Genomic DNA, 25521 nt, shown 5'->3' on the forward strand with positions numbered 1-25521 from the left:
AGAATTTCTGTCATTCTCTTTTGTAAAATGCTAAGACTGCTATGAAAGCCCTGCAGGATCACTGTCCAAATAAAGCTTCGATCCTCAAATGCAAATGCAAACTTGTACTGATCTCTTTTTGCGACTGGTACACTCTATAATCCAGTTACAATATCCAATGTAGGAAATACTTTAGGTCTTGCTGGTATTTCAGAAAGTAAGTGGATGTTTGTCTAACAAGGTTTGTGCATTTAGTCATGACCTTATTTAACCCTCTGTAGTAGTTGACCATCAATCTCCAACAATTGTCTGGCTTTCTCACTGACCATATGGGTGAATAGGTCATGAAAGTGCCTTGCAATAATAACATGTCCTGCTTAAGGACTGGCTCTGCTACCTCTTCATAAAAAGGAAAGCTTTCCCTAGTAATCAGGGGACTGTTTGAGGAAAGAAAGATAAAGTATGTTCCTATAATTTCCCACAATCATGCTTACCACCCCCAGCCCCCCAGCAAAAACTAGCAAATGCTCTCTAATTATCTCTTGGACTGGGTTTTCTGAATGTTAGGGAACTTCATATGCTGAAGCCTTTTTAATTGTAAAGACCAACTGAACATAGAAATCTCAGCCGGTTGTTACCTTGGTTGTAATCAAACCAAACAATAGTTTGATATTGCTTTAACATATTGCTGTCCAGCATTCATTTTCCAATAACAATGTTCATAAGTACTGGCAATTCAACAGTTAATGAAATTACTTGTACTTTAAGGAACAAGGCATTTTTTAATGTATACTCACTTCTCCATTAAACACATTTAATTTGATCCTGTGAAGCCTTGAGCTCTTGCCTGTCAGAAGCATGAGGTGTGGACAACGATAATGGTAGAACTGGTATCAGGAAACATAACTTCAACTTGGTCCCGCAGTAATTTAGCCAAAATCTCTGGTCAACCGTTCACGTCATGTTGGAACCTCATTTCCAACCAAGCGAGGCTTGCTTCTAACCTTGCAGCTGCTACTTCGAGTCCATCAAGGACTCTGGTAACTGCACACACTGGAGAACATTCGTCCCCTTGTGTCAGGACCTGCACTGACATGACTGCTGTCAGTTTTTTTCAATCCTTTCATGGAACAAGGGCGTTGCAGGCAAGGCCAGCGTTTTTATTGCCCATCCCTAATTCCCTTTAAGATGGTAGCAATCTTCTTCTTGAACTGGCGCAGTTCATATGGTGCAAGTATACCCACAGTGCTGTTAATAAGGGAGTTACAGGATTTTGATCTAACCACAGTGAAGGAACTGTGATATAGCTCCAGTCAGGATGGTATGTGGTTTGGAGAGGAACATGTGGGTGGTGGTGTTCACATGTACCTTCTGCTCTTGTCCTTCTTGGTAGTGGAGGTCACAAGTTTGTAAGGTTCTGTTAAAGGAGCCTTGATGATTTTCTGCTGTGCACCTTGTGGATGGTACACATTGCTGCCACTGTACATCGTTGGTGGAGGGAGTAGATGTTGAAGGTGGCGGATGGGGTGCCAATTCAGCAGGTTGCTTTGTGCTGAATAGGGTCAAGCTTCTTGAGTGATGTTGGAGCTGCACATGTCTAGGCACGGGGAGAATATCCCATCACACTCCTGATTTGTACCTTGTAGATAGGGCGGACAGGCTTTGGGGAGTTTGGAGATAAGTTACTCTCTGCAGAATTCCCAACCTCTGACCTGCTCCTGTAGCCTCAGTATTTATATGGCTGGATCAGTTCAGTTTCTGGTTAATGGTAAGCTCTGAATGTTGAAAGTGGGGGATTTAGCTTTGGTAATGCCATTGAGCATCAAGGCAAGATGGTTGGAGTTTCTCGTGTTGGAGATGGTCATTGTCTAGCACTTATAGAGTCCCTATAGTGCACAAAGAGGCCATTCGGCCCATCATGTCTGCACTGACTCTCTCTGACAGAGTATCTTCCCCCACCACTCTATCCCCGTAACCCCAAATATTTAACATGACTAATCTATCTAACCTACACATCCTGCGACACTAAGGGACAATTAAGCATGGTCAAGCCACCTAACCTGCACATCCTTTGGACAAAGAAGGAAACCACGCACACACACACACACGCACACACATACAGAACGTGCAAACTCCATGCAGTCACTCAAGGCCAGATTGAACCCGGGTCCTTGGGGCTGAGAGGCCGCAGTGCTAACCACTGTGTTGCCTTGTGTGACTCAGAACATTGTTTCTCAAACTTCTTACTCAAATCATTAATGTAATTAGCCAATTGATTCACTTTTGCTTTAGTGCTTTCACCTTCAGCACTGGACACTGACTGCAAAGCACACAGAGGTGGTCTCCCCTTGGGTGATCTCTTCATTTTTAGCAAAGGCCTTTGCACTCCCTTTCTCTGTATCCTGGTCTCCCGCAGTTAAATACATCTAATGTCTATCCAAAAATATTTTAACTTCTCTTGATCCTTCTACAATAGAGATAGGCCTTTTAACTATTGCACCTTTAGCCCGGATAGTGTGTTTTGCCATATCCCAAGCTCTCTCCACGATCTTCAATTACCAACTATTGGGCTGTACTGCTAATAGTGTTGGCATGGCAGATTGAAGCCAGGTAAGCGGGCTGCGGGATCAGTGATGAGGTTTTTAGTGGCAGCGTGTTGGTTCTGCTCCTAAGCCACAGGGTCTCTGCTGCTATTGCTTGGTGTGGAGATGCAAGTAAGAAGTCTCACAACACCAGGTTAACGTCCAACAGGTTTATTTGGTAGCAAACACCACTAGCTTTCGGAGCGTTGCTCCTTCGTCAGGTGAGGGGGAGATCTGTTCACAAACAGGGCATACAGAGACACAAACTCAATTTACAGAATAATGATTGGAATGCGAGTCTTTACAGCTAATCAAGTCTTAAAGGTACAGACAATGTGAGTGGAGAGAGGCTTAAGGACAGGTTAAAGAGATGTGTATTGTCTCCAGACAGGACAGTTAGTGAGATTTTGCAAGTCCAGGCAAGTCGTGGGGGTTATAGATAGTGTGACATGAACCCAAGATCCCGATTGAGGCCGTCCTCATGTGTGCGGAACTTGGCTATCAGTCTCTGCTCAGCGAGTCTGCGTTGTCATGTGTCGTGAAGGCCGCCTTGGAGAACGCTTACCTGAAGATCAGAGGCCGAATGCCCGTGACCGCTGAAGTGTTCCCCAACAGGAAGAGAACAGTCTTGCCTGGTGATTGTCGAGTGGTATTCATTCATCCGTTGTCGTAGTGTCTGCATGGTTTCCCCAATGTACCATGCCTCGGGACAATCTTTCCTACAGCATATCAGGTAGACAACGTTGGTCGAGTTGCAAGAGTATGTACCGTGTACCTGGTGGATGGTGTTCACACATGAGATGATGGCATCCATGTCGATGATCTGGCATGTCTTGCAGAGGTTGCTGTGGCAGGGTTGTGTGGTGTCATGGTCACTGTTCTCCTGAAGGCTGGGTAGTTTGCTGTGGACAATGGTCTGTTTGAGGTTGTGCGGTTGTTTGAAGGCAAGAAGTGGGGGTGTGGGGATGGCCTTGGCGAGATGTTCATCTTCATCAATGACATGTTGAAGGCTCCGGAGGAGATGTCGTAGCTTCTCCGCTCCGGGGAAGTACTGGACGACGAAGGGTACTCTGTCCACTGTGTCCCGTGTTTGTCTTCTGAGGAGGTCGGTGCGGTTTTTCGCTGTGGCGCGTTGGAACTGTCGATCGATGAGTCGAGCGCCATATCCTGTTCTTATGAGGGCACCTTTCAGCATCTGGAGGTGTCTGTTGCGATCCTCCTTATCTGAGCAGATCCGGATCTGTCAGATCCAGATTCGTCGTCCAGTACTTCCCCAGATGTCCCGAGGCATGGTACATTGGGGAAACCATGCAGACGCTACGACAACGGATGAATGAACACCGCTCGACAATCACCAGGCAAGACTGTTCTCTTCCTGTTGGGGAGCACTTCAGCGATCACGGGCATTCGGCCTCTGATCTTCGGGGAAGCGTTCTCCAAGGCAGCCTTCACGACACACGACAACGCAGACTCGCTGAGCAGAGACTGATAGCCAAGTTCCACACACACGAGGATGGCCTCAACCGGGATCTTGGGTTCATGTCACACTATCTGTAACCCCCATGACTTGCCTGGACTTGCAAAATCTCACTAACTGTCCTGTCTGGAGACAATACACATCTCCTTAAGCTGTGCTTAATGCTCTCTCCACTCACATTGTCTGTACCTTTAAGACTTGATTAGCTGTAAAGACTCGCATTCCAATCATTATTCTGTAAATTGAGTTTGTGTCTCTGTATGCCCTGTTTGTGAACAGATCTCCCCCTCACCTGACGAAGGAGCAGCGCTCCGAAAGCTAGTGGCTTTTGCTATCAAATAAACCTGTTGGACTTTAACCTGGTGTTGTGAGACTTCTTGCTATTGCTTGGCACAGTGGTCTTAGCCATACAAGCTGGCGTGATGGGAGGCAAGCAGCAAGTGGATTGGTAAGGTCCTTGTATAGCGACAGGCTTGAGTTGATGTAAACCATCTCCATGAGCTTTCACGTTGTAATCTCCTTCCTTACCTGAAGGGGTGGGATGTAGCTCAGAACTGGGAACCAGGGAATTGAGTTGATCGGAGGATACCCAAGATGATATGCATTGTTGCGTTGAGTATCTATAAGACTGGTGTGAGATGAGTTGTACCATATTGGTGCACGGTACTCTTCAGTCGAGTAGAAGATGGCAAGAACCGAGGTCCTTTAGGTTTGAACATCTGCAACCCATGAAGAATCAGCACTTTTGTTCCGGAGGTTATTTTGCATTTGTTCTTTGTTGCTGTCTAGCTCAGATGTTTTTTGTATATCAGTGTTCAGACAAGGGTAACACCAAGATAAGTGGGATTTTGTTTGTGATTCAGTCTCTTGCCATTCAAGGAGACGTTAAGTTCCTCCTTGTGCTGGAATTGTGGAGGTGGAATATAGTTGAAACAGTTCTGTTGCTGCTGGGCTGAAGGTGCCATGACTTGCAGTAGTTGGCCAGTTTTGCAACTACATTGCTTAGTGCTGCCTCCAGTTTAGAAAATTGTCTTGAGCCTGAGAGGCACAGCAGATATCGTCAGCATAGATGAACATCCAAGACAGGGCTGGAGGCAGATCGTTGATATAGACATTGAAAAGGGTAAGGGCAAGAACAGATCCCTGGAGAAGCCCTTTGGACCATCACCCACATGCACCTTCAACTGTCTATCTCGGAGTAATAGTGCGAAAGCATCAGTAACCCTTGGAAGGACTCCTCTTGAGATTTTGACAAAAAGACCAGTGTGCCAGATCTCATCATATGTTACAGAGAGATTGAGAAAGGCGCCCTTTTTGAAGTTAATTTCAAAACCATTTTCAATGAAGGCGGTAAGCCTGCTGTATGGGGATACGGCAGCGTGGTATCATTATCACACTTTGTTCCAGTTCTCTCCCAGTTGGCTTTGCATGGGTTCCACTGTTTTTTCTTTAAATGACAAGTAACTGAAGGCCGATGTGTTGGCCTGTGCTGCAATTTGGAAAGCTATGCAAGACTGGATGGCACGGTGGTTCGCACTGCTGCCTCACTGCGCCAGAGATCCGGGTTCAATTCCCGGCTTGGGTAACTGTGTGGAGTTTGCACATTCTCCCCGTGTCTGCGTGAGTTTCCTCTGGTTTCCTCCCACAGTCCAAAGTTGTGCGGGTTAGGTTGATTGGCCATGGTAAATTGCCCCTTCATGTCAGGGGATTAGCACAGTAAATATGTGGGGTTATGGGGATAGGGCCTGGGTGGGATTGTTGTCGGTGCAGGCTCGATGGGCTGAATGGCCTCCTTTTGCACTGTGGGGATTCTATGATCATGTTTTTTTTGTTTAATCAGGATTCTAGAGAATTCAAATAAATTAGTGAGTGCAAATACTGCAATAGTTGGCGAAGAAAAGAATCACTGTGGAAAAAAACTAAAACAATTTGGCATAGTTAAAACTACTTTTTCTATTGAAAATACACATTACTATTCATTTAAAGACACAAGGTACAACCAAAATATGAGGCCATGAAAAACTGTCTGGGATATAGAGGTCGTTTCCCCCCCCAAGAGAGTAGTTTCAAAAAAAAAGTATGAAGTAAAAAGGAATCAAATATTCAGTCACTTCTAAGTTTAAAATCTCTAGTCTCCACTATTTGTAAGTTAACAGGGCAATATGTTTTGTTGATGGAATGAGAAAAATGTAATCATTTTGCAAATTACAGTATTTGCAAATTTCAACATGGTAAGTGCAAGCATTGAAAGTACAAGTACGCAGTACAGAATGGATTTTGGTTATAATATTCCCTCATTTGCACAGGTTCTGATGTGAATGGATCTGTTGTAAATTAGTTGAGTAGATTTGGTATTCACAAGAGAAAGAAATGTATTCTAGAAGGTTGTTTAATAAATATGATCTAATATAAAATGACAATTACGTGAGAAATCTAGACCAATGCATTACAATAACTTACGGTTTCTTGTTGAAGAAAGAAAGGCATTCAAATTTGTGCATAAGAATTAATACAACTTTCTCCAATAAAAATTCACTGAAATGTGTTATGTTTTGTGTGTGTGTGTAATATGTATCCATTCATAACATCCTCTAAGGGGAGACCCTGAATTAAGAATAAGGAAAAATATTAATTATAGAAATGTGCTGGACTAATGTCTCTATCAGTGTGTTTATCATTAATTAGAATAACCAGATAAAATTGTTCTGTTTGAAAGTTCTAACATGTACAACTTTGTACCTTTTATTACAAGGAGACAATATTTTTTGCGATGTCGTTTCTATAAAATTTTAAGTAATTTTATGATGATTCAGGGAAGAAAAACCATGACAGGGTTATCTGCTCCTGTGCTCTCTGGCCAACAATTTCCTTCCTATTCACTTTAGTAGATCAATTGTTTTGGCTTGACAAGTGCACAAAGGTTAAACTTAAGCCAACAGTTAGTTATTGTAAGAGTATTCTGGCCAGCATTTTGAAGCACACACTGGTTAATAATAGGCAATTTCTAATTGAAATTTCCAAGTTTCTAGTGTTTAAGTTTATTCATTAGTGTCACAAGTAGGCTTACATTAACACTGCAATGAAGTTACTGTGAGAATCCCCGAGTAGCCACACTCCAGCGCCTGTTCGGGTACACTGAAGGAGAATTTAGCATGACCAACGCACCTAACCAGTATGTCTTTCGGACTGTGGGAAGAAACCGGAGCACCCTGAGGAAATCCACGCAGACACGGGGAGAATGTGCAGACTCAGCACAGACAATGACCCAAGCCTGGGATCGAACCTGGGTCCCTCGTGCTGTGAGGCAGCAGTGCTAACCACTGTGCCACCATGCCACCCCTTGTTCTGACGTGGTTACTATTCTAGTGTACTAGCTTACTTCACAATAATTTAAAGTACACGATAAATCTAGCTCAAGATTAGCATATAAAAGCAGCAAAATTGTATCAAAGTTGGAACTTCGCAGCAATACCACTGTAGGTAGTGCAAATATCCATAACAAACCTGTACTAATGCAAACCATTTTTTAATTAGATTTATACTAGATTAGGTTGTGTTTGCAAGTATTATGTCTGCACCAGTACAGCTGACATATTATCCAGAAATAGAATATTGGGCCTCCTGCACAATAGTACAAGGAACAAACCCCAAATATTCTCACTGTACGGTCAGTCCAGAATTAAAAACATCACATCGAATATTCTGTTGTTGATCTGTGTCTAACTGCAAGGCAGGGTTTAGTCACTGAGAAAAAAAACCCCACAAAGCTGCTCATGCACTGAAAGGGACTGTACTCTTTTGGTTAATATTCCACCTTAGTGCAGTCCGACGTCAAACAAATTAGGAGAAAACAATGACATCAAGTGAACAGCAGCCTAAGTTCCAGTTTTGTTTTTAAAATGGTGGAAAAATCCAGCCCATAGGAGGCCACGACATAAGCAGAACAGAATCAGACCTTTAAAATTCAGTGAACTGTCTAATACGGTGTGTGCTGAAAGTACAAACTGAATTTAAATGTCATTCTCATTTGCCTTCAATAACATCAAAGCAGCAGGAGACTGATCGGCTCTTTGTCCGTTACTGTGTGCAGAGCTGCTGACTCTTTGAAGTAGCGTCCAGTTCTGAGGCAGCTTTTGTTCTTGCTGCGGAGCATCAAGCACATCGCCAGTCTGCTTAAAGCAGAGTTGCTTATTTACAATGACGAGCCCTGTCACATTTTATTAGTGCCAAGAGGGTCGGGCTTTATGATGTGCAAACTGTACACAGTGAAGGCCTCCAGATTTTGACTCTCTTCTGATTACGTCTTCTTATTGTTTCCAGGCCGGCGTTTGAAGGGTTTTATGTCGCTGTTTCTACCTTTGCATCACCGAGGTATAGGAAACCTGAAGGAAACGAGACAGGAAATTATCGTCACTTATAAACTTAAAAGGTACGGCAATTTGTAGTCATCTTCAGTAATACTACTGGTTGCTATGGGTTCAGAAAATATTTTCTTCAGAGACACTAAACAGGTATGCAAGCAGTAATTCACACGGAGAATGTGAATTCTCATCTTTGTCTCCGCAAGAGTGAAGCGAATCCAACTTTCTATTACAGCGCCATTTCATTTCACCCCCCTGAAAGTGCAAACAATTGAAAGGAAATGTGCAAAAATGCATCACAGAATCTACAGTAATACTGCTAACAAAAACAAATGCGTTATGAAAAGTATTTTAACACAGGCATAACTCCTTCCCCTAACAATATAAACAACAATAGGTTTTCCCCTGGGGAAAGAAACGTTCCTGTCAAAGTCACTCCATCAATACAACGCATTTCTGCGCTGCCCACATCTCTGCCACCCTCGCATGCAATTTTCATTCCCGGTTTGAGAGATTAACAGTTTTACTTTGGGCAACACATCTCTTTTGCTCATCAGTTTTGTATCAAGTTTTGAACCGTTGGAAGGAGATGGAATGGATTTTCAACAAGAGATGAATAGGTGTTGGTTGGAACTTTGTACACGCAGACCAGAAAGGAAGAAAGGCAAAAAAGTAGACGGCTTCAAGAGCCGACAGAGGGAAAAGTGAAATGACAAGAGCCTGGAATTTGTGGTTGTAATAACAGCTAAAGTATCAGCATTCACCATTCTAACTGCACAAAACTGACAGCAGCTCCTGATATTTACACATGCACAGTTAAACATATAAATTCAGCAGTTGCAGTCAGTGGTACTCCGCTTCTCGACAGGGCTTGCCATTGCAATCTTTGCAGGTGCATTCAGCACTAAGTCACTGATTTGATGTGAACCTCAACTTTTTATGCACTATTCTCACTGTTAAGACCATTGAAAAAGTGATGCCTTGCTGAAAGATGTAACTTGTGCCAAATCGCAATTACTCTTGAACAACCTCTCTAGCCCTGGAAAACTCATGATCACAACCTGGAGTGTCATTCCCTCCATTCCATGATAAAATTCCACAGATTTTTAATTTTAAGTTTTCTTATGATTTTTCAATTTCAGCCTCAATTGCATCTATATTCCCCAATCTTTATTTCAGCCGTGAAATAATTAAAATGTGAGGGGATGGGCAATCAATACTGGTCTAGCCAGTGGCGTCAGCATCGGATCTTTGGCGGCACGGTGGCACAGTGGTTAGCACTGTTGCCTCACAATGCCAGGGACCCAGGTTCAATTTCAGCCTCGGGTAACTGTCTATGTGGAGTTTGCACATTCTCCCCGTGCCTGCGTGGGTTTCCTCCGGGTGCTCTGGTTTTCCTCCCACACTCCAAAGATGTGCAAGTTAGGTGGATTGGCCATGCTAAATTACCCCTTAGTGTCAGGGGGATTAGCAGTGTAAATACATGGGGTTATGGGGATGAGGCCTGGATGGGATTGTTGTCAGTGCAGGCTTGATGGGCCAAATGGCCTCCTTTTGCGTTGTAGGGATCTTATTCTATATCCCGTGAAGGAATAAAATAATAAAATAAAACAGTGCTCTTAACTTCCTGGTTTACTGTCTTTGAGAATTCTTCTATCTAACTGAAGTCATTCAGGACTCTGGGCAGTTCCTGTTCCTGGACACCAGAGATCCCCGGTAGGTGGCATCAGAATGAAAGTGGCATCATAACAGGGTAAATCGATGCGACAGAATACACTCAATCTTTGTGGGCAGCTTTCTTCAAGGACAGTAGCGAGCAACACCTCTTCATCCCCAGCTGCCATTTTGTTGCCTGCCTGGTTGCGATAATGACTGATCTCATGACCTGCTTCACTTAATCTCTCCAAAGAATTGCTAAACACAACTAAAATTAAAATGGAAAATACTCTCCTTGCTTCTAAAACCATTCCATCAACCTGCATCAGTTAGACATGTAGCTGATTCACAGTGGGTAGCCATCTGCAAATCTCAATTTTATACAGGGCTCTGAAAACTGAAAGTAATAAAGGCAAAAGTTTTCATTCATTGTTCATGGTGCTGTTTTGTACTATTCAGTACAAATTATTAAGGGTTCCTCAATCATTCAAACAATTTAATTGACAGTGATTCCACAGTATACAAATGAGCTCCTCAGTTATAGCCACAATTGGTTAACTGCAAGCCTGCTGTTATTCATTTTGCAAGCTTGTTCTTTAACATTTTACCGAGCTACAGGAGATATTTTTAGCTGGTAACGAATTTCTTGACAACCCCAGGCTGTTTTGCACAATATGATTTCATTTAGCAGTGTTGATTTGACTGACATTAGGGCTACTAGAAACATACTGTAATGTTTATCAGTATTTCTGCTACATTGCATTCAATCCAAACGCCAGAGTGATAGATGAGAAAAAATTTAAATTTGCTAATGCATTAAAAAAAATTTTGGCCTGAAACTTCCAAGCTGGAGAGCGGTGAATGACAACCTAATTCACTGATGCGCCTTGGGATTCCAAGGACATGCTACTTACGCAGGAAATTTAAACCTCCAATTGCTGGTTTTACCCGACCCGGATTGCTGCATGATTCGCTCTCACAGTGGGATTAGGCCTCATCCATGGAGATTTATGCTATTCATGCTTACCCGGGTTTTTACACGGATTTATTTACAGCCTTTCCTAGTAAGTGTAAAACGCGAAGTAAATCAGCTGGAGTGTCAACGCACACCAGCCCATCAGGGCAATGCCCGCCAGGTAAATGTTCAACACTCCCAGCAACATTCACCCCTATGCTCGTCTCGCCTTCTGGAATCCCTGGTTCCTGTCCAGTCAATATTGGGAGAGTCAGCGTTGTCAGGGTGTGTGTGTGCAGGGAGGGAGAAGAAGCCTTGTTTGGAGTGAAGGGGGTAGTGAGGGGGTGGAGTGAGCATCTTTGGGGGGGTGTGTGAGAGGATAGAGGATGAGCGCTGTCGGGGGTGAACACTGTCAGGCGGTTGAACATTGTTACCGGGGGTAGGTGTGCGGTATTGAGGGTGACAACTCAATTTGAAAACAGTATCAGTCAGCGCATTGAAGACAGACCCCTTCAGCTCACAACTAAAAAGGGGGCATGACACTGGCCTCCCAACTGGCCTCCCGGTCTCCCAACTCTGCTCATTGCTGGAGACAAGACTAGAAAGGTGCCAAGAATCCAGTTTAAATCACAGTCCGTGGTGGGTGCACCCACTCTGTCACGGAACAGAAGATCAGGGCCAATTTGTTTTGTAGATAAAAGCAGATTGTAAACAAAACAATGAATTTTGGTCAAAACTTAACTGATAGGACAGCTTTTGTACAGAACTGTAACAAGTGAGTTGGACAGTGCAAGTTCATGTTTGTTTCTTTCATAATTAGATTATTTTAACCAGGGCTTATGTTATGCTTTGGTTACAGTTTTAACACAATGAAAGCAAGTGAAGTATCAATCAATCAACCTTGTCTATGTTGGGACTAGCTGTTAACAAGCTACCGCTCCGGAGCAGTGTTCAATGTTAAAAAGATATTTTAAAGCGAGGCAGAAGTTTGAATGAGAAGAGGCACAGCTCCAGAACAGTAGGGTTAGTCGAAGTTGGAATTTTGTAGGTAACTCTGCCCGTAACTTCCTGGCTCCTCCCAATGACGTGCTGGAGAATCCCTCTCAGATGTTCCCAGGTAAGAGTTTTATTCAGTTAATAGTTACTCTGAAAGAGTTGGAAGAAATAAAACCACTTCTCACTTTAGTGTAACTATTTTACCCAAGACCCAGACCGGTCCCCACATCCACACCCCCCTCCCCCCAGGGGACTCCCCTTTCCAACCCTGCCCTACTAATCACCACCCTCCCCATGATATTTCCCATCCCTGATCCGCACATGATTCCCCTACCCCCAATCTAACCCAAATCCCACTGGCTGGAACATTTTCAATGGGACCTTTAAGTTCAACCTGCTTTATGACAACTAGTGCTTTAAAAAAAGGGGGTGTGTCCTCCTTTGCTTCTTTTGTATTCTTTGACGCTGGACCCAGGGTTTGTGGTGCCTGAACCTCACCCAACCTGAGTCAGGAAGAATTTTAGCGCAGGTAAGTGGGTACAGAGTGGCAATCCGAGGACCGCAGTGGTGTCTGAAAGCAATATCCAGCTGGTAATTTAAGGAGCAAAGGGAGATAAGGAAGGCAAAACAGTTCAGGAAAGGTATCCTAGACTGTGAGGTCAAAATAGAAAACTGCTCTGCAGTTCAAAATGGAATGGAGAAAGGAAGGGATGCAAAGGAGCTCAAAGTCAGTGGTGTGGGGGAAGTTTTAGGAACAAGAAATCAATGTTATTAAAATAGGGAGATCTGAAATGAAGACAAGAGAAATGCTTATTGCAGTGACCATTTTAGCTGGTTGTGATGAGCTGCCCAAATGTCCAAACTTCATAAACTTTCAGGAGACAGGCACTTGTGATCGTGAAGTGCACACAAATGGATAGAGTCTTATGACAATCCAGCTAATGCAACTAATTTCAAACCCCCCATGGCTTCGCCTGGGTTGATCTCTGTCGCACCTTCAGCCCTACCAGCCCCGGGGATCTCTCTGTTCCTCCGTTTCTGGCCTCTTGCCCATCCGATTTTTTTTTGATCCACCACTGACAATCTTTTAGGCTGCCGAGGCCCTAAGCTCTGGAATTCCCTGACTAAACCTCTCTGCCTCTCCGTCCCCCTTTATGGTGTTCCTCAAAATCTCTGTCTTTGGCCAAACCTTTGGTCAGCTGTGTTAATATTTCCTTACATAACTTGGTGTCCAGGTTTGTTTGATGTTCGCTCCTGTGAAGCAGGATAAGTGCAAATTGTTGTTGCTGGTTGTGAAATAGAAATTGGTTCACACCAATGCTGGAGCTTCAGTGAAAATGCAACTGGGATAGAACCTCAGACACAATCTGAAGAGAATATTGCAAGTAAAACACGTGCCTCGATCACAGATTGCAAGAGCAACACATTTCCTATGAACAAAACGGAAACAGTTCTGTGCTGTTTTTTGACAAAATTCAAAGCTTAGTAATGCTCCAAATCTTGAGCTACAGTGAGCCCTTCTGGTGGAAGCTGATTACTACCGGCGAAGGCAAGCACACGGACTTGTGTAAAGTGGCACCAAAATCTTTGCTAGATTTCAGTTGTCACACCAGTCACCCATTTAAATCATAGGTGTGGAGATTTTCATTTTATAACTATCATTCTTCAATTTTACATAATGAAATTGAAATCTAGCTTCACTACTTGGTACAGAAAAGAAATATTGAACTATTTGTGCGTTTACTTTGAACTATGCTGTGGAGATGTCGGTGTTGGATTGGGGTGGGCACAGTAAGAAGTCTCATAACACCAGGTTAAAGTCCAACAGGTTTGTTTGGAATCATGAGCTTTCAGAGTGCTGCCCCTTCATCAGGTGAGTGGTACTTCATCAGATAAATGAGTACCACTCACCCGATGAAGGAGCAGCACGCCGAAAGCTCGTGATTCCAAATAACCTGTTGGACTTTAACCTGCTGTTGTGAGACTTCTTACTTTGAACTAAACCACATTATGGAGGGAAAAAGCATCAAAGGCTGATAAACTTTGTCAACAGTTAATCAAAGTAATTGGAACTGTAAATGAAGCCTTTAATAAGTGATCTGTATTACTTGCAGTTGCTGTGGAGTCTGTCTGATGTTGTTTCTCTGGAGTATTGAAGGGTAACAGGAGTTCATGCTATTGAAAGTTTTGATTTATCACTTGGCTTCACTGCACTGGGTCAGACTGCTTGTGTGGACCAACACATTCTGAAGTACATGTTTTCTGTTACTGGGCATAAGTAAATAACCACAGATCTACGTTCCAGACCTTTCCTTAACCATTGCTATGCCATTGATGATCTACTAAGTGGGACAACAATTTTACTGCCAGGATTGCCAGTGAGGAAATGCACCAACCAGTGGCAAGACTGCTGGAAGAAAATCAGACCAAAAATTAGCCTGCTAACATCCATAATGTAAGCGGGGCAACCTTTACTCTTCGCTTCGAAACATTACTTCAGGAATTGATTTTTGCTCCAGTTCCAAAAGTAATATCGGACTGTGTAAGAAAGGTTTTTTGTTTAAAATGTAAGTATGCAATAGGTAGATTAGGTTAAAAGAGTTAAATTAGAATAGAAACCTAGAAAGAGATTTAGAATAAAATAGAATGCAAGAGAAAAGGAAAGCTGGCAGGGTATTACCGCAAGATTATTAATCTAGAAACTCAGCTAATGTTCTGGGGACCTGGGTTCGAATCCCGCCATGGCGGATGGTGGAATTTGAATTCAATAAAAAAAATCTGGAATTAAGAATCTACTGATGACTATGAAACCATTGTCGATTGTCGGAAAAACCCATCTAGTTCACTATTGTCCTTTAGGGAAGGAAATCTGCCATCCTTAGAAATCATAGAAACCCTAGAGTACAGAAAGAGGCCATTCGGCCCATCGAGTCTGCACCGAGCACAATCCCACCCAGGCCCTACCCCCATATTCCTACATATTTACCCACTAATCCCTCTAACCTACGCATCTCAGGACACTAGGGGCAATTTCAGCATGACCAATCAACCTAACCCGCACATCTTTGGACTGTGGGAGGAAACCGGAGCACCTGGAGGAAACCCACGCAGACACGAGGAGAATGTGCAAATTCCACTCAGACAGTGACCCAAGCCGGGAATCGAACCCAGGTCCGTGGAGCTGTGAAGCAGCAGTGCTAACCACTGTGCTACCGTGCCGCCCTTACCTGGCCTGGCCTACATGTGACTCCAGAACCAATGTCGTTGACTCTCAACTGTCCTCGAGCAACTAGGGATGGGCAATAAATGCTGGCCAGCCAGTAATGCCCATGTCCCATAAATGAATTTTTAAAAATAGAAATAAGGACCATGAGTTCCCTGGAGTCTAGTACATAATCTGGGAAGAAAGGAAATGGAGGCAGTTTTATGGAGCTGGAAAACTGGGGAACACTCGGAAATACAAGGTCTTCATCCCAGAAAACTCCAATGGCAATTCCCCACTAGTGTCTGAGGCAGACAGAATTTCTCTTCATTCCAAAGGCGGCCAAAAAGGACGTGGGACCAATGGATAAGCATCTCCCAATGGAAATCCTATAGCTTTAGACTGCAGGACATTCAACAATCTGGATGCTGGAAAGAACCAGCAACTAATTTCCCACCTGGATGGCCAAGCCTGAGCCTTGTTCTGGGCACACAGGAAAACTGCCAGAATGGGGTTAGTTATGAGCAGTTCAGCCCTAACGAGCTGTCAAGCGCCACATCTTCTTCCCACATCCTCTGGCAGGTACACAAGTTGTGCCTAGTTAGTGCCTGCCAAAAACATCTGAAACAAATCATTCCACATTGCTCATAACCCTGCCAGAGTATTTGGGGTCAAAGGTTAGTGGCAAAGGAGGGTCTGAGAAATGTTGACCCTAAAACAGTTTAATACTACTCAGTTAAATCTACTGCAGACAGCTAGAAATAAACCAATATTCACTAGTACCTAATGGTTTATAGGATACAGTTTTCTATAAATTAATTTAGAACTATTTCCCTAAATATCTGTCTATTTCAGCTTAATTTTAAAAATCATTACCTCGTTGATTGTTTGTCCCAAGTTCTCCCGACACTGGAATGGCTTCCTAAATAGAGCAATAAACATTATTTAGCATGGAATCATCTATTCTTTAATATATCATACCGATAATTGGAAAAAATACTTAATAACATCAGCACTGATTTTAAAGTAACTCATGTACAGGGTATTTTGGGATTAAACACTTTGCCCACTTTTACTCTCCATGGGTCAGGTGTAAAACAGGCTCGATACTTTGAAACTTGTTCATAATATTGTAAATAATGTTACGAAAATAACCATCATCAATGAGAAGAAACTGACTTAGTGGATTGTTGCTCCTTTTTCCTCTATGAGTCCATTTTGTTGTCTACAAGAGCAAAACACTGTGGCTGCCAGAAATCTGAAATAAAACCAGGAAATGCTGGAAATATTCAGCAGGTCTGGCAGCATCTGCGGAGAGAAAAACAGAGTTAACGTTTCAGGTCAAGGACCTTTCTTCGGAACCTCTTTACAACTGCCCCAATTTGGATGAATGCCTTCTCTCAATTAAAGGCATTACATGTTGAAGTGTTTTCAAGTGTTTTCACCTTTTCAAGCACAAGATGAATGACTGAGGAACTAGACTGAAATGCTTTTCCCCTCCTGGGTGCAATGCTGTCATTTCACTTCTGGGGCCTTCTTCATAATAAGACAAGAGCAGAAGGCTTTTGGACCTTTGAACTTGCTCCACCTTTCAATAGGATCATGGCTGATTGGACTGTGGTCTTAACTCCACTTTGCTGCCTGCTCCCCATAACCCTTGAGTTTCTGTAGATCAAAAGTCTATTTAACTTGATTATATTCAATGACCCAGGCTCCTCTGCACTCGGGAGAGAATTCCAAAGATTCATGACCCTCAGAGAAGTAATTCCTCCTCATCACCATCTTAAATGGGAGACCCTTTATTTTGAAACTGTGCCTACTCTTTCTAGATTCCTCCCTCGAGGGGAAACATCCTCTCAGCGTCTATCCTGTCAATCCCCCTCAGAATCTTACATGTTTTAATAAGACCACCTTTCATTCTCCAAAACTCCAACGGGTACAGGCCCAGCTTGCTCCATATTTTCTCATAACACAACCCCCTCATCAAACCAATGAACGTTCTTTGAAGTGCTTCCAATGCAAGGAAACCCCTCCTTAAATATGGAGACCAAAATCATAAGCAGTAGTCTAGGCATGGACTCATCAATATCCTGTACTGTTGCAGCAAGACTTCCCTACTTTTATATTCCATCCCCTTTGCAATAAAGGCCAACATTTCATTACTTGCTTAATCAGGATGCTAACATTTTGATTCATGTGCGAGGATATCTGAGCCCTCTGTATTGCAACATTATTCAGTCTCTCTCCATTTAAATAATATTGTTTTTCTTTTCTTCCCATCAAAGTGGACAAGCTCACATTTTCCCACATGAAATTCCATCTGCCAAACTTTTGTCCTCTTACTTCAAATATATTTAACCCTTTGCAGACTCTTTGTCACCTGCTCACAATTAGCTTTCCCACCTATCTTTGTATCATCAGATTTGGCTACAATACACTCTGTCCCTTCATCCAAATCATTAATGTAGAATGTAAATAGTTGAGGCCCCAGCACTGATTCCTGTGGCATTCCTGTAAATACAGGTTGCCAATCTGAAAATGGGTGGCACAGTGGCTAGCACTGCTGCCTCACAGTGCCAGGGACTCGGGTTCAATTCCCGGCAAGGATCACGGTCTGTGTGGAGTTTACACATTCTCCCCGTGTCTGCGTGGGTTTCCTCCGGGTGCTCCGGTTTCTTCCCACAGTCTGAAAGACGTGCTGGTTAGGTGCATTGACCCCAACAGGCACCGGAGTGTGGCGACTAGGGGGATTTTACAGTAACTTCATTGCAATGTTAATGTAAGCCTTACTTATGATTAATAAATAAACTTTACTTTAAATGACCCATTTATCCCAACTCACAGGTATCCATTCTTCTATCCATGCGATTACCCCAATCCCAACCTGCTTTTCACATCTTCAAAAGAGCTCAAATTAATTTATGAAACATAACTTTCCTTTCATGAAACTATGTTGATTCTGCCTCATGTATTACAATTTTCTGAATGTCCCATTACTGTTTTCATAATAGAGAATTCCAGCATTTTCCCAAATGATAGACGTTATGCGAACTTTCTGCTTTCTATCTCCTTCCTTTCTCGAATAGAGGTGTTACATTTGTGGTTTTCCAATCAGCAGGGACCTTTCCAGACTCATGTACCATCTCTGCAGCCACTTCTTTTAAGCACCTAGGATCCAGGCCATTAGGTCCAGGGGGTATCTCAACCTTCAGTTCCTTTAGTTATAAGAACAAAGAACAAAGAAAATTACAGCACAGGAACAGGCCCTTCGGCCCTCCAAGCCTGCACCGACCATGCTGCCCGACTTAACTAAAACCCCCTACCCTTCCAGAGAGCATATCCCTCTATTCCCATCCTATTCATGTACTTGTCAAGACGCCCCTTAAAAGTCACTACCGTATCCACTTCCACTACCTCCCCCGGCAATGAGTTCCAGGCACCCACTACTCTCTGTGTAAAAGATCTGCCTCGTACATCTCCTTTAAACCTTGCCCCTCGCACCTTAAACCTATGCCACTTAGTAATTGACTCTTCCACCCTGGGAAAAAGCTTCTGATTATCCACTCTGTCCATACCCCTCATAATCTTGTAGACTTCAATCAGGTTGCCCCTCAACCTCCGTCGTTCCAGTGAGAACAAACCAGGTTTCTCCAATCTCTCCTCATAGCTAATGCCCTCCATGCCAGGCAACGTCCTGGTAAATCTTTTCTGTACCCTCTCCAAAGCCTCCACATCCTTCTGGTAGTGTGGCGACCAGAATTGAACACTATATTCCAAGTGCGGCCTAACTAAGGTTCTATAAAGCTGCAACATGACTTGCCAATTTTTAAACTCAATGCCCCGGCCGATGCAGGCAAGCACGCCGTATGCCTTCTTGACTACCTTCTCCACCTGCGTTGCCACTTTCAGTGATCTGTGTACCTGTATACCCAGGTACTTTGCCTTTCAATACTCTTAAGGGTTCTGCCATTTACTGTATATTTCCTATCTGTATTAGTCCTTCCAAAATGCATTACCTCACATTTGTCTGGATTAAACTCCATCTGCCATCTCTTCGCCCAAGTCTCCAACTGATCTATATCCTGCTGTATCCTCTGATGGTCCTCATCGCTATCCGCAAATCCACCAACTTTTGCGTCGTCCGCAAACTTACTCAAAAACTTGTCAGAGTACACTGTATAAACTCATGCTCAAGGCTACCTTTGCCAAATTTATTTGTTGAAGCTATACAAAGATTAAAATCATGCACTATTATTGCTGTACCTTTCTTTTAAGCATGTTATTTCTTGATTTATGCTTTGTCCTACAGTATTGCAACTGTTTGGGAGTTGATAAACTACTCCCTCCAGTAACTTCTGTTACTTGCTATTTCTCATCCCCACACAAACTGATTCTACATGTTGATCTTGTGAGCTATGACTATTTCACACGATTGTACTGATCTCACTCTTTATTCACAAAGTTAGTCAACCTTCTTTTCTTCTTATCCTTCTGAAATGTCAAATACCCTTGAACGTGTTCTTCAAATTATCGCTCAGATAGGCAAGGATGGTATTGCTTCTGATGCCTAGTAGGATCCCAAAACAATTGTTTGGATCTTCCTAATCTACTCTCCATCCACTAGAATGTAGAACATACCCAAATCATAATTGCTGAATATGTCAAAGGCCAAAGAAATGCAACTGTCACCACCTGAAATAGATCTGGTGTTGCTAAATTTTAATGGTACTTTTGTTAACACAATTTATTTTTTAATATGTATTGTAATTTAACATACAATTTATATTGGCGCAAGGAATTTGGCCACAACTTGTATGTCATTTTGCATAAAATAAAAGTTGCCAATGATATCTATTATATAAAATTCAGTGCTTGACAGAAAAAAAAGTTACTGATATCACAAGTCAAGGTCAAAGAATTTGGATCCAATAAAAATCAATAAGTAATTTGTTTCCCACCTGTCAATTTTGATTTCTACTGTGACTGTAAATTGTGCCTCACTGTTGGGCAGGTATGTAGAAGGAATGACCTCATAATTCCCAGTCGGTAGAGTGCAAAGCTGAGTCATTTCCTGTGTGTAGCGATGAGGCACACAAGTTACCACAGGCTCGAGAAGCTGAGGAGATGCTTGATTCAAATTTTCACCACCGTGAACCTATGTGAAACAAATAACACATTTGAAAGCTCTATGAATGGTTAAGTTCAGAAACTAGGAAGGCAATGGCTTCTCAGTATAGGAACAATAAAGAGATTAATTCCTCCCTGGCTACGAAGGAACCATCAATGTGATGGGCATCACCAGTATACAATTCCACTTGGAAATAAATGAAATGTTTGGTAAATTATGCAATGTAGTATTGCAGCTATTTATTATGGGTTACTGCTTCTGCAGCTGCTGAATTTGAATGCAAATGAAACAAGAATAGTTGGAACATTAGGTGTTGGACCATGATTGCCTAACATTACACAATGAAAAAATAGCATAAAACCACCAATAGGGAAGAATATTATTATTTGTATACAACACAACGCAGTTCGACTTAGTTGCTTGTACCTTTGCCTCAGTGTTAGAAATAATGGGTTCAAACTCCTCCCTAGGACTTGAGAATTTTTTTGAGGCTGTGAATTATGTCGCAGTAATGATAAACTTGATCACTCATCAAATTGCTTCAGAGGCAAGCGCCACTGAGTGAGAAAGGCTGCTTCGTTTGCAAGGCTCGGTTAGAAAGGAACAAACTTGGAGACTAACACAAGTGTCATTGTTGCTTCCATGATGATCAAGTGAGCAGTTTTGGCGAATAGAACAGAGCCTGACAAGGATCAATGTGATCTACAGAGATCTGGCGATGAACAGCTAATGTAGCTGTCTACCAGTTGGTGTCACGTTTGGACTTCTCAGAGGGAGTTAAGATGGGGGTTCTTCCAGTGGGAACAACCAGGATGGAAAAAAAGTTTTACTGGGAATTAGTAAAGTTGAGGGCTGCACGGTGGCACAGTTGTTAGCTCTGCTGCCTCACAGTAATTCCGGCCTCGGGTGACTGTGCGGAGTCTGCACGTTCTCCCCATGTCTGCATGGGTTTCCTCTGTGTGCTCCGGTTTCCTCTCACATTCCAAAGATGTGCGGGTTAGGTTGGTTGGCCATGCTAAATTGACCCTTAGCGTCAGGAGAATTAGCAGGGTGAGGTTACAGGGATAGGACCTGTGTAGGATTGTTGTCAGTGCAGACTCAATGGGCTGAATGGCCTCCTTCTGCATTGTAGGGATTCTATAGTTCATCCAAGTTGGAAGTGAAGGAGTGATTAGGCAGATAAGAGCTGCACGACGATGATTGAATTTAAAACTCTAAATCTCAGGTTCAAATCCTTTCATGGCTTCTCCCTTCCCTATCTCTGTTAACTCTCTGTCTTTCAACTCTAAGAAAACTCAGTGGTCCTCCAAACTCTGGTTTGTTTTGCATCTCCCTCTTCCCTTGTCCCACCTTTGCTAACCATGTTTTCAGCTGTCTAAGGCTTGGAATTCTCTCTCTCAAAACCTTTTGATCTCTCAAATCTTTGAAGACAACTGCTAAAGCCTATTTTTTTGACCAAGCTGTTCTTATTTCTTATCCTTCCTAACATATCTCTCTACAGCTTAGCATTATATTTTGTCTGATTATTCTTTTATTAAACATTTTGGGAGACTTTTCTACATTAAAGTTCTGCATTAATGTTCTTTATGGAGTTAGAAAATTAGTTGCCAATGATAAGAACATAAAAACTCTTATCTTGTTCAAAGTAGGTGTTAGAAAATGCCAGAAGTTTATGTTAAATGGGACAAAATGGATCAGAATAAGTACAATGATCACTATATATACACTTACAGCTTTACATTCAGAAGTATAATAAAATCAGAGCATTGAGATTTATAAATAGGTATTGGTTATTCATTAAAAATTAATTGGCATTAAGTTGAATCCGTTGTAAAGATACTTAACTACAATAAAAATCTGGCAATATTGTAATGTATTGCAACACCATAATTAAGCCCATAAGATAGCAATATAAATTCAAACTAATCATTAACAATAATAAATTCAAATGATCAAACATGGTCTTAGAGGTTATTCAACCCTGAAGTTCCACACTGTTGTCTCTTTGTGACATTCCACAGACTTCATTACAGAAATGTTTTCCAGATTTCTACTATCCAACTTACATTCTTCTTGTTAGAAAGGCCACCAGTTAGCACATCAAGTTGAGCAGTTTGTTCACTTCAAATTCAACAAAACCACTTTCAATCCAGGTCAATCGTTTTTTTTAAATTTATATGTGGGACATGGGTGTTGCTGGCTGACCAGCATTTATTGCCCATCCCCAGTTGTCCTTGTTCAGAGAGCAGTTGAGAGTCAACCACATTGCTGAGGCTCTGGAGTCGCATGCAGGCCAGACCAGGTAAGGACGGCAGATATCCCGCCCCTAAGAGACACTGTCATAAAAACCCATTCTGGATCACCAATCAACAATGGTTTCATGGTCATCATTAGACTTTAATTGCAGATTTTTATTGAATCCAAGTTGAATTCACATCTTGTCTATCCTGCTTACAATTGACAATGATTTCACAATCATCAGTAAATCCTTAATTCCAGATTTTCTTTTATTGAATTCAAATTCCACCATCTGCCGTGGCGGGATTCAAACCCGGGTCCCCAAAACAATAGCTGAGTTTCTGGATTCACAATCTAGCGACAATAGGCTATTGCATCCCCTTTCAATTCAGATCCCAGGCCTGAATTCAGACCAGTTAGATTTCCATTGTCATTCAACACATAGGATTACCTGATAAACGTGGAATCCTATTGGCAGGAACTGTCCATCAACATTTTCCTGGCAGAGTGTGATTCTAACGTTCCCGACACCAGTATCGGAGAGGATTGAGAATGGCAAATGTGGATTAGTGTTGTATGTTGGGAAGTTCCTGCTTCCACCGGCACTCTTTCCATTGATCCATGAATCTGTGAACTGCATTATCTCCCACTCCCCTTCCGAATTCTCCTCAAACTGAGTAAGTGAATGAGCTGCTTTCACTACACTGAAGGGAGAATAATATTTAATGAAATACAGTTTTTAACACCATCATGAAGATTGTTTCATCATACTTGGTGCCAGATATTATTCAGGGGGGAGGTTAACAGCGTAAAAACAAATCCTATATTTATCTGAGTTTTATTGAATTTCTTACATAGGACCATTCAAGCATTCTCTTCTCCAGCATAATAGTGGAGTTTGTCATAAATAGTAAGGACTGATCAGATGGCATCGGTTTCTCATTAAGCATATTAAATGATGCTTGATTAGTTTAGTATTCTTCAGGTCTAATGACAAAATCAATCCCGTAAATCTATTTCTCTCGGTAACCTGGATTCCTTATTTTTGAGTATTTACGTTTCCAAAATTTGCCCACAGTGCAAAAAAAAATTTCTCTACTTCATTTATTCCACGAGCCTGGTTCTCTATGTTCCTACCTCAGTGAAATTTTCGATGTTGAGAAAGCACGTAGCAGAAAATGTCCATCTTCATCTTTCATGAATGTACTGGGGATGACAAGATAGTAGCCAGGTGTTAGATCACAATGTAGTTTCACTTCCCTGTCATACATATGGCACTCTGTTGAAATGGTTGGAGCTTTGGCAACAGTTCTCTGCAAATTAAATCGCTTCTTCTCCACCTAAAATTTCAGAAACAGAAGATGATAAATGGTTGGTTGAAAGGCAAGAAATAAACCGAATTATTCATTCTCGCATACTGCTCGTCTAAGGTCTCCCAGTTGGAGTGGATTTTAGTGTATTCTGGTTTCGGAAAGTAATGGAAGATGCTCCTGCTTTATGTTTCTAATCATAATAGTATGTTCTACATGTGGGTGGCATGGTGGCACAGTGGTTAGCACTGCTGCCTCACAGCGCCAAGGACCGGGTTCAATTCCCGGCTTGGGTCACTGTCTGTGCGGAGTTTGCACGTTCTTCCCATGTCTGCGTGGGTTTCCTCCAGGTGCTCCGGTTTCCTCCCACACTCCAAAGATGTGCGGGTTAGGTGGATTGGCCATGCTAAATTGCCCCTTAGCGTCAGGGGGACTAGCTAGGGTAAATGCATGGGGTTGTGGGGATAGGGTCTGGGTGGGATTGTGGTTGGTGCAGACTTGATGGGCCGAACGGCCTCCTTCTGCACTGTAGCATTCTATGATTTCTATGTAAACTCTTCAATTTACACCATTACAAGTGTTAGAGCCTTGTTTTGGATATTCTCTCAGGTTCCAGTGGTGAAACACTGCCATCACAATGCAACAGGTAAAAATGAATGAATGACACAAAACCAATGTTTTTGATGTTTTTATACATTACACTTAATTCCTGCTTGTGCCGTTTGGTTTGAGATACCAGTACCTTCCATACATGTAGTCCTATTGCTCGATAGCGTTTCTGATGGGGAATATCAGCGGTGAGCCATTCTTGACTATTTTGACAATGCGCCGCAGCGTTTTCCGACCAACAAGCTTCGCCACTCCTGCTGCTGGAATTCTCTCTCTTTTGTAAAACTGCGATAACTACTTCACCTGGAACCAGAATTCTCAGCCAGAATTTGGGGTTGCTACAGAAACTGCTGTTGTTACGGCAACCACCTGCAGATTGACCATTGACCCATTGTCCTGAAAGTTGCAGTGTTTGGCACAAACTTTTACCTAAACAAAGAAAGCAAAATTCTCACTGCAAACACTGTCACTGTAACAAATAAAGAGAGCCCTCTAGTGTTTGACCAGTCAAGTTCACCCTAATACGGTGCATACTTTGTTTAGCATCAGCAACTGCTACCCAAGTCCTACCGTGAACATTTACAAACTCCACGGTAGTAGCTACACAGATAGTACCTCCCTGATCATCAAGTGAGCATTGAAAATTTCAGAATATATGCACACACATCAAAGTCTGGTTTCCAGAAAAAACAATACTTATACAGAAAAATAGTAGAACTCAAAGAAAGAATTTGCATTTTTGGCACAATGGTTAGCGCTGCTGCCTCACAGCACCAGGGACCCGGGTTCGATTCTCGGTTTGGATCACTGTCTGTGCGGAGTCTGCACGTTCTCCTCGTGTCTGCGTGGGTTTCGTCCCGGGTGCTCCGGTTTCCTCCCACAGTCCGAAAGACGTGCTGGTTCGGTTAATTGGCCATGCTAAATTCTCCCTCAGTGTCACCCGAACAGGTGCCGGAGTGTGGTGACTGGGGGATTTTCACAGTAACTTCATTGCAGTGTTAATGTAAGCCTACTTGTGACACTAATAA

The 25521-nt window shown here is 42.5% G+C and overlaps 1 protein-coding gene across 1 annotated transcript in view; it reads right to left on the reverse strand.

The window, feature by feature from the left end:
• Positions 1-5971: 5971 nt before the first annotated feature.
• Positions 5972-25521, reverse strand: part of capn10 (calpain 10) — a 37119-nt gene continuing 17569 nt past the window's right edge. Inside the window, exons 9-14 of the mRNA XM_078206931.1 lie at positions 24627-24922; positions 23712-23914; positions 23026-23278; positions 20167-20363; positions 16085-16130; positions 5972-8420 (exon numbers count right to left, since the gene is read on the reverse strand). Of these exons, the coding sequence (XP_078063057.1) occupies positions 8391-8420; positions 16085-16130; positions 20167-20363; positions 23026-23278; positions 23712-23914; positions 24627-24922 (1025 nt within the window). The 3' untranslated portion in view covers positions 5972-8390. The remainder of the gene's footprint in view (positions 8421-16084; positions 16131-20166; positions 20364-23025; positions 23279-23711; positions 23915-24626; positions 24923-25521) is intronic.

Source organism: Mustelus asterias, chromosome 3 (genome assembly GCF_964213995.1).
Source record: "Mustelus asterias chromosome 3, sMusAst1.hap1.1, whole genome shotgun sequence".
Taxonomy (NCBI): Eukaryota; Metazoa; Chordata; class Chondrichthyes; order Carcharhiniformes; family Triakidae; genus Mustelus; species Mustelus asterias.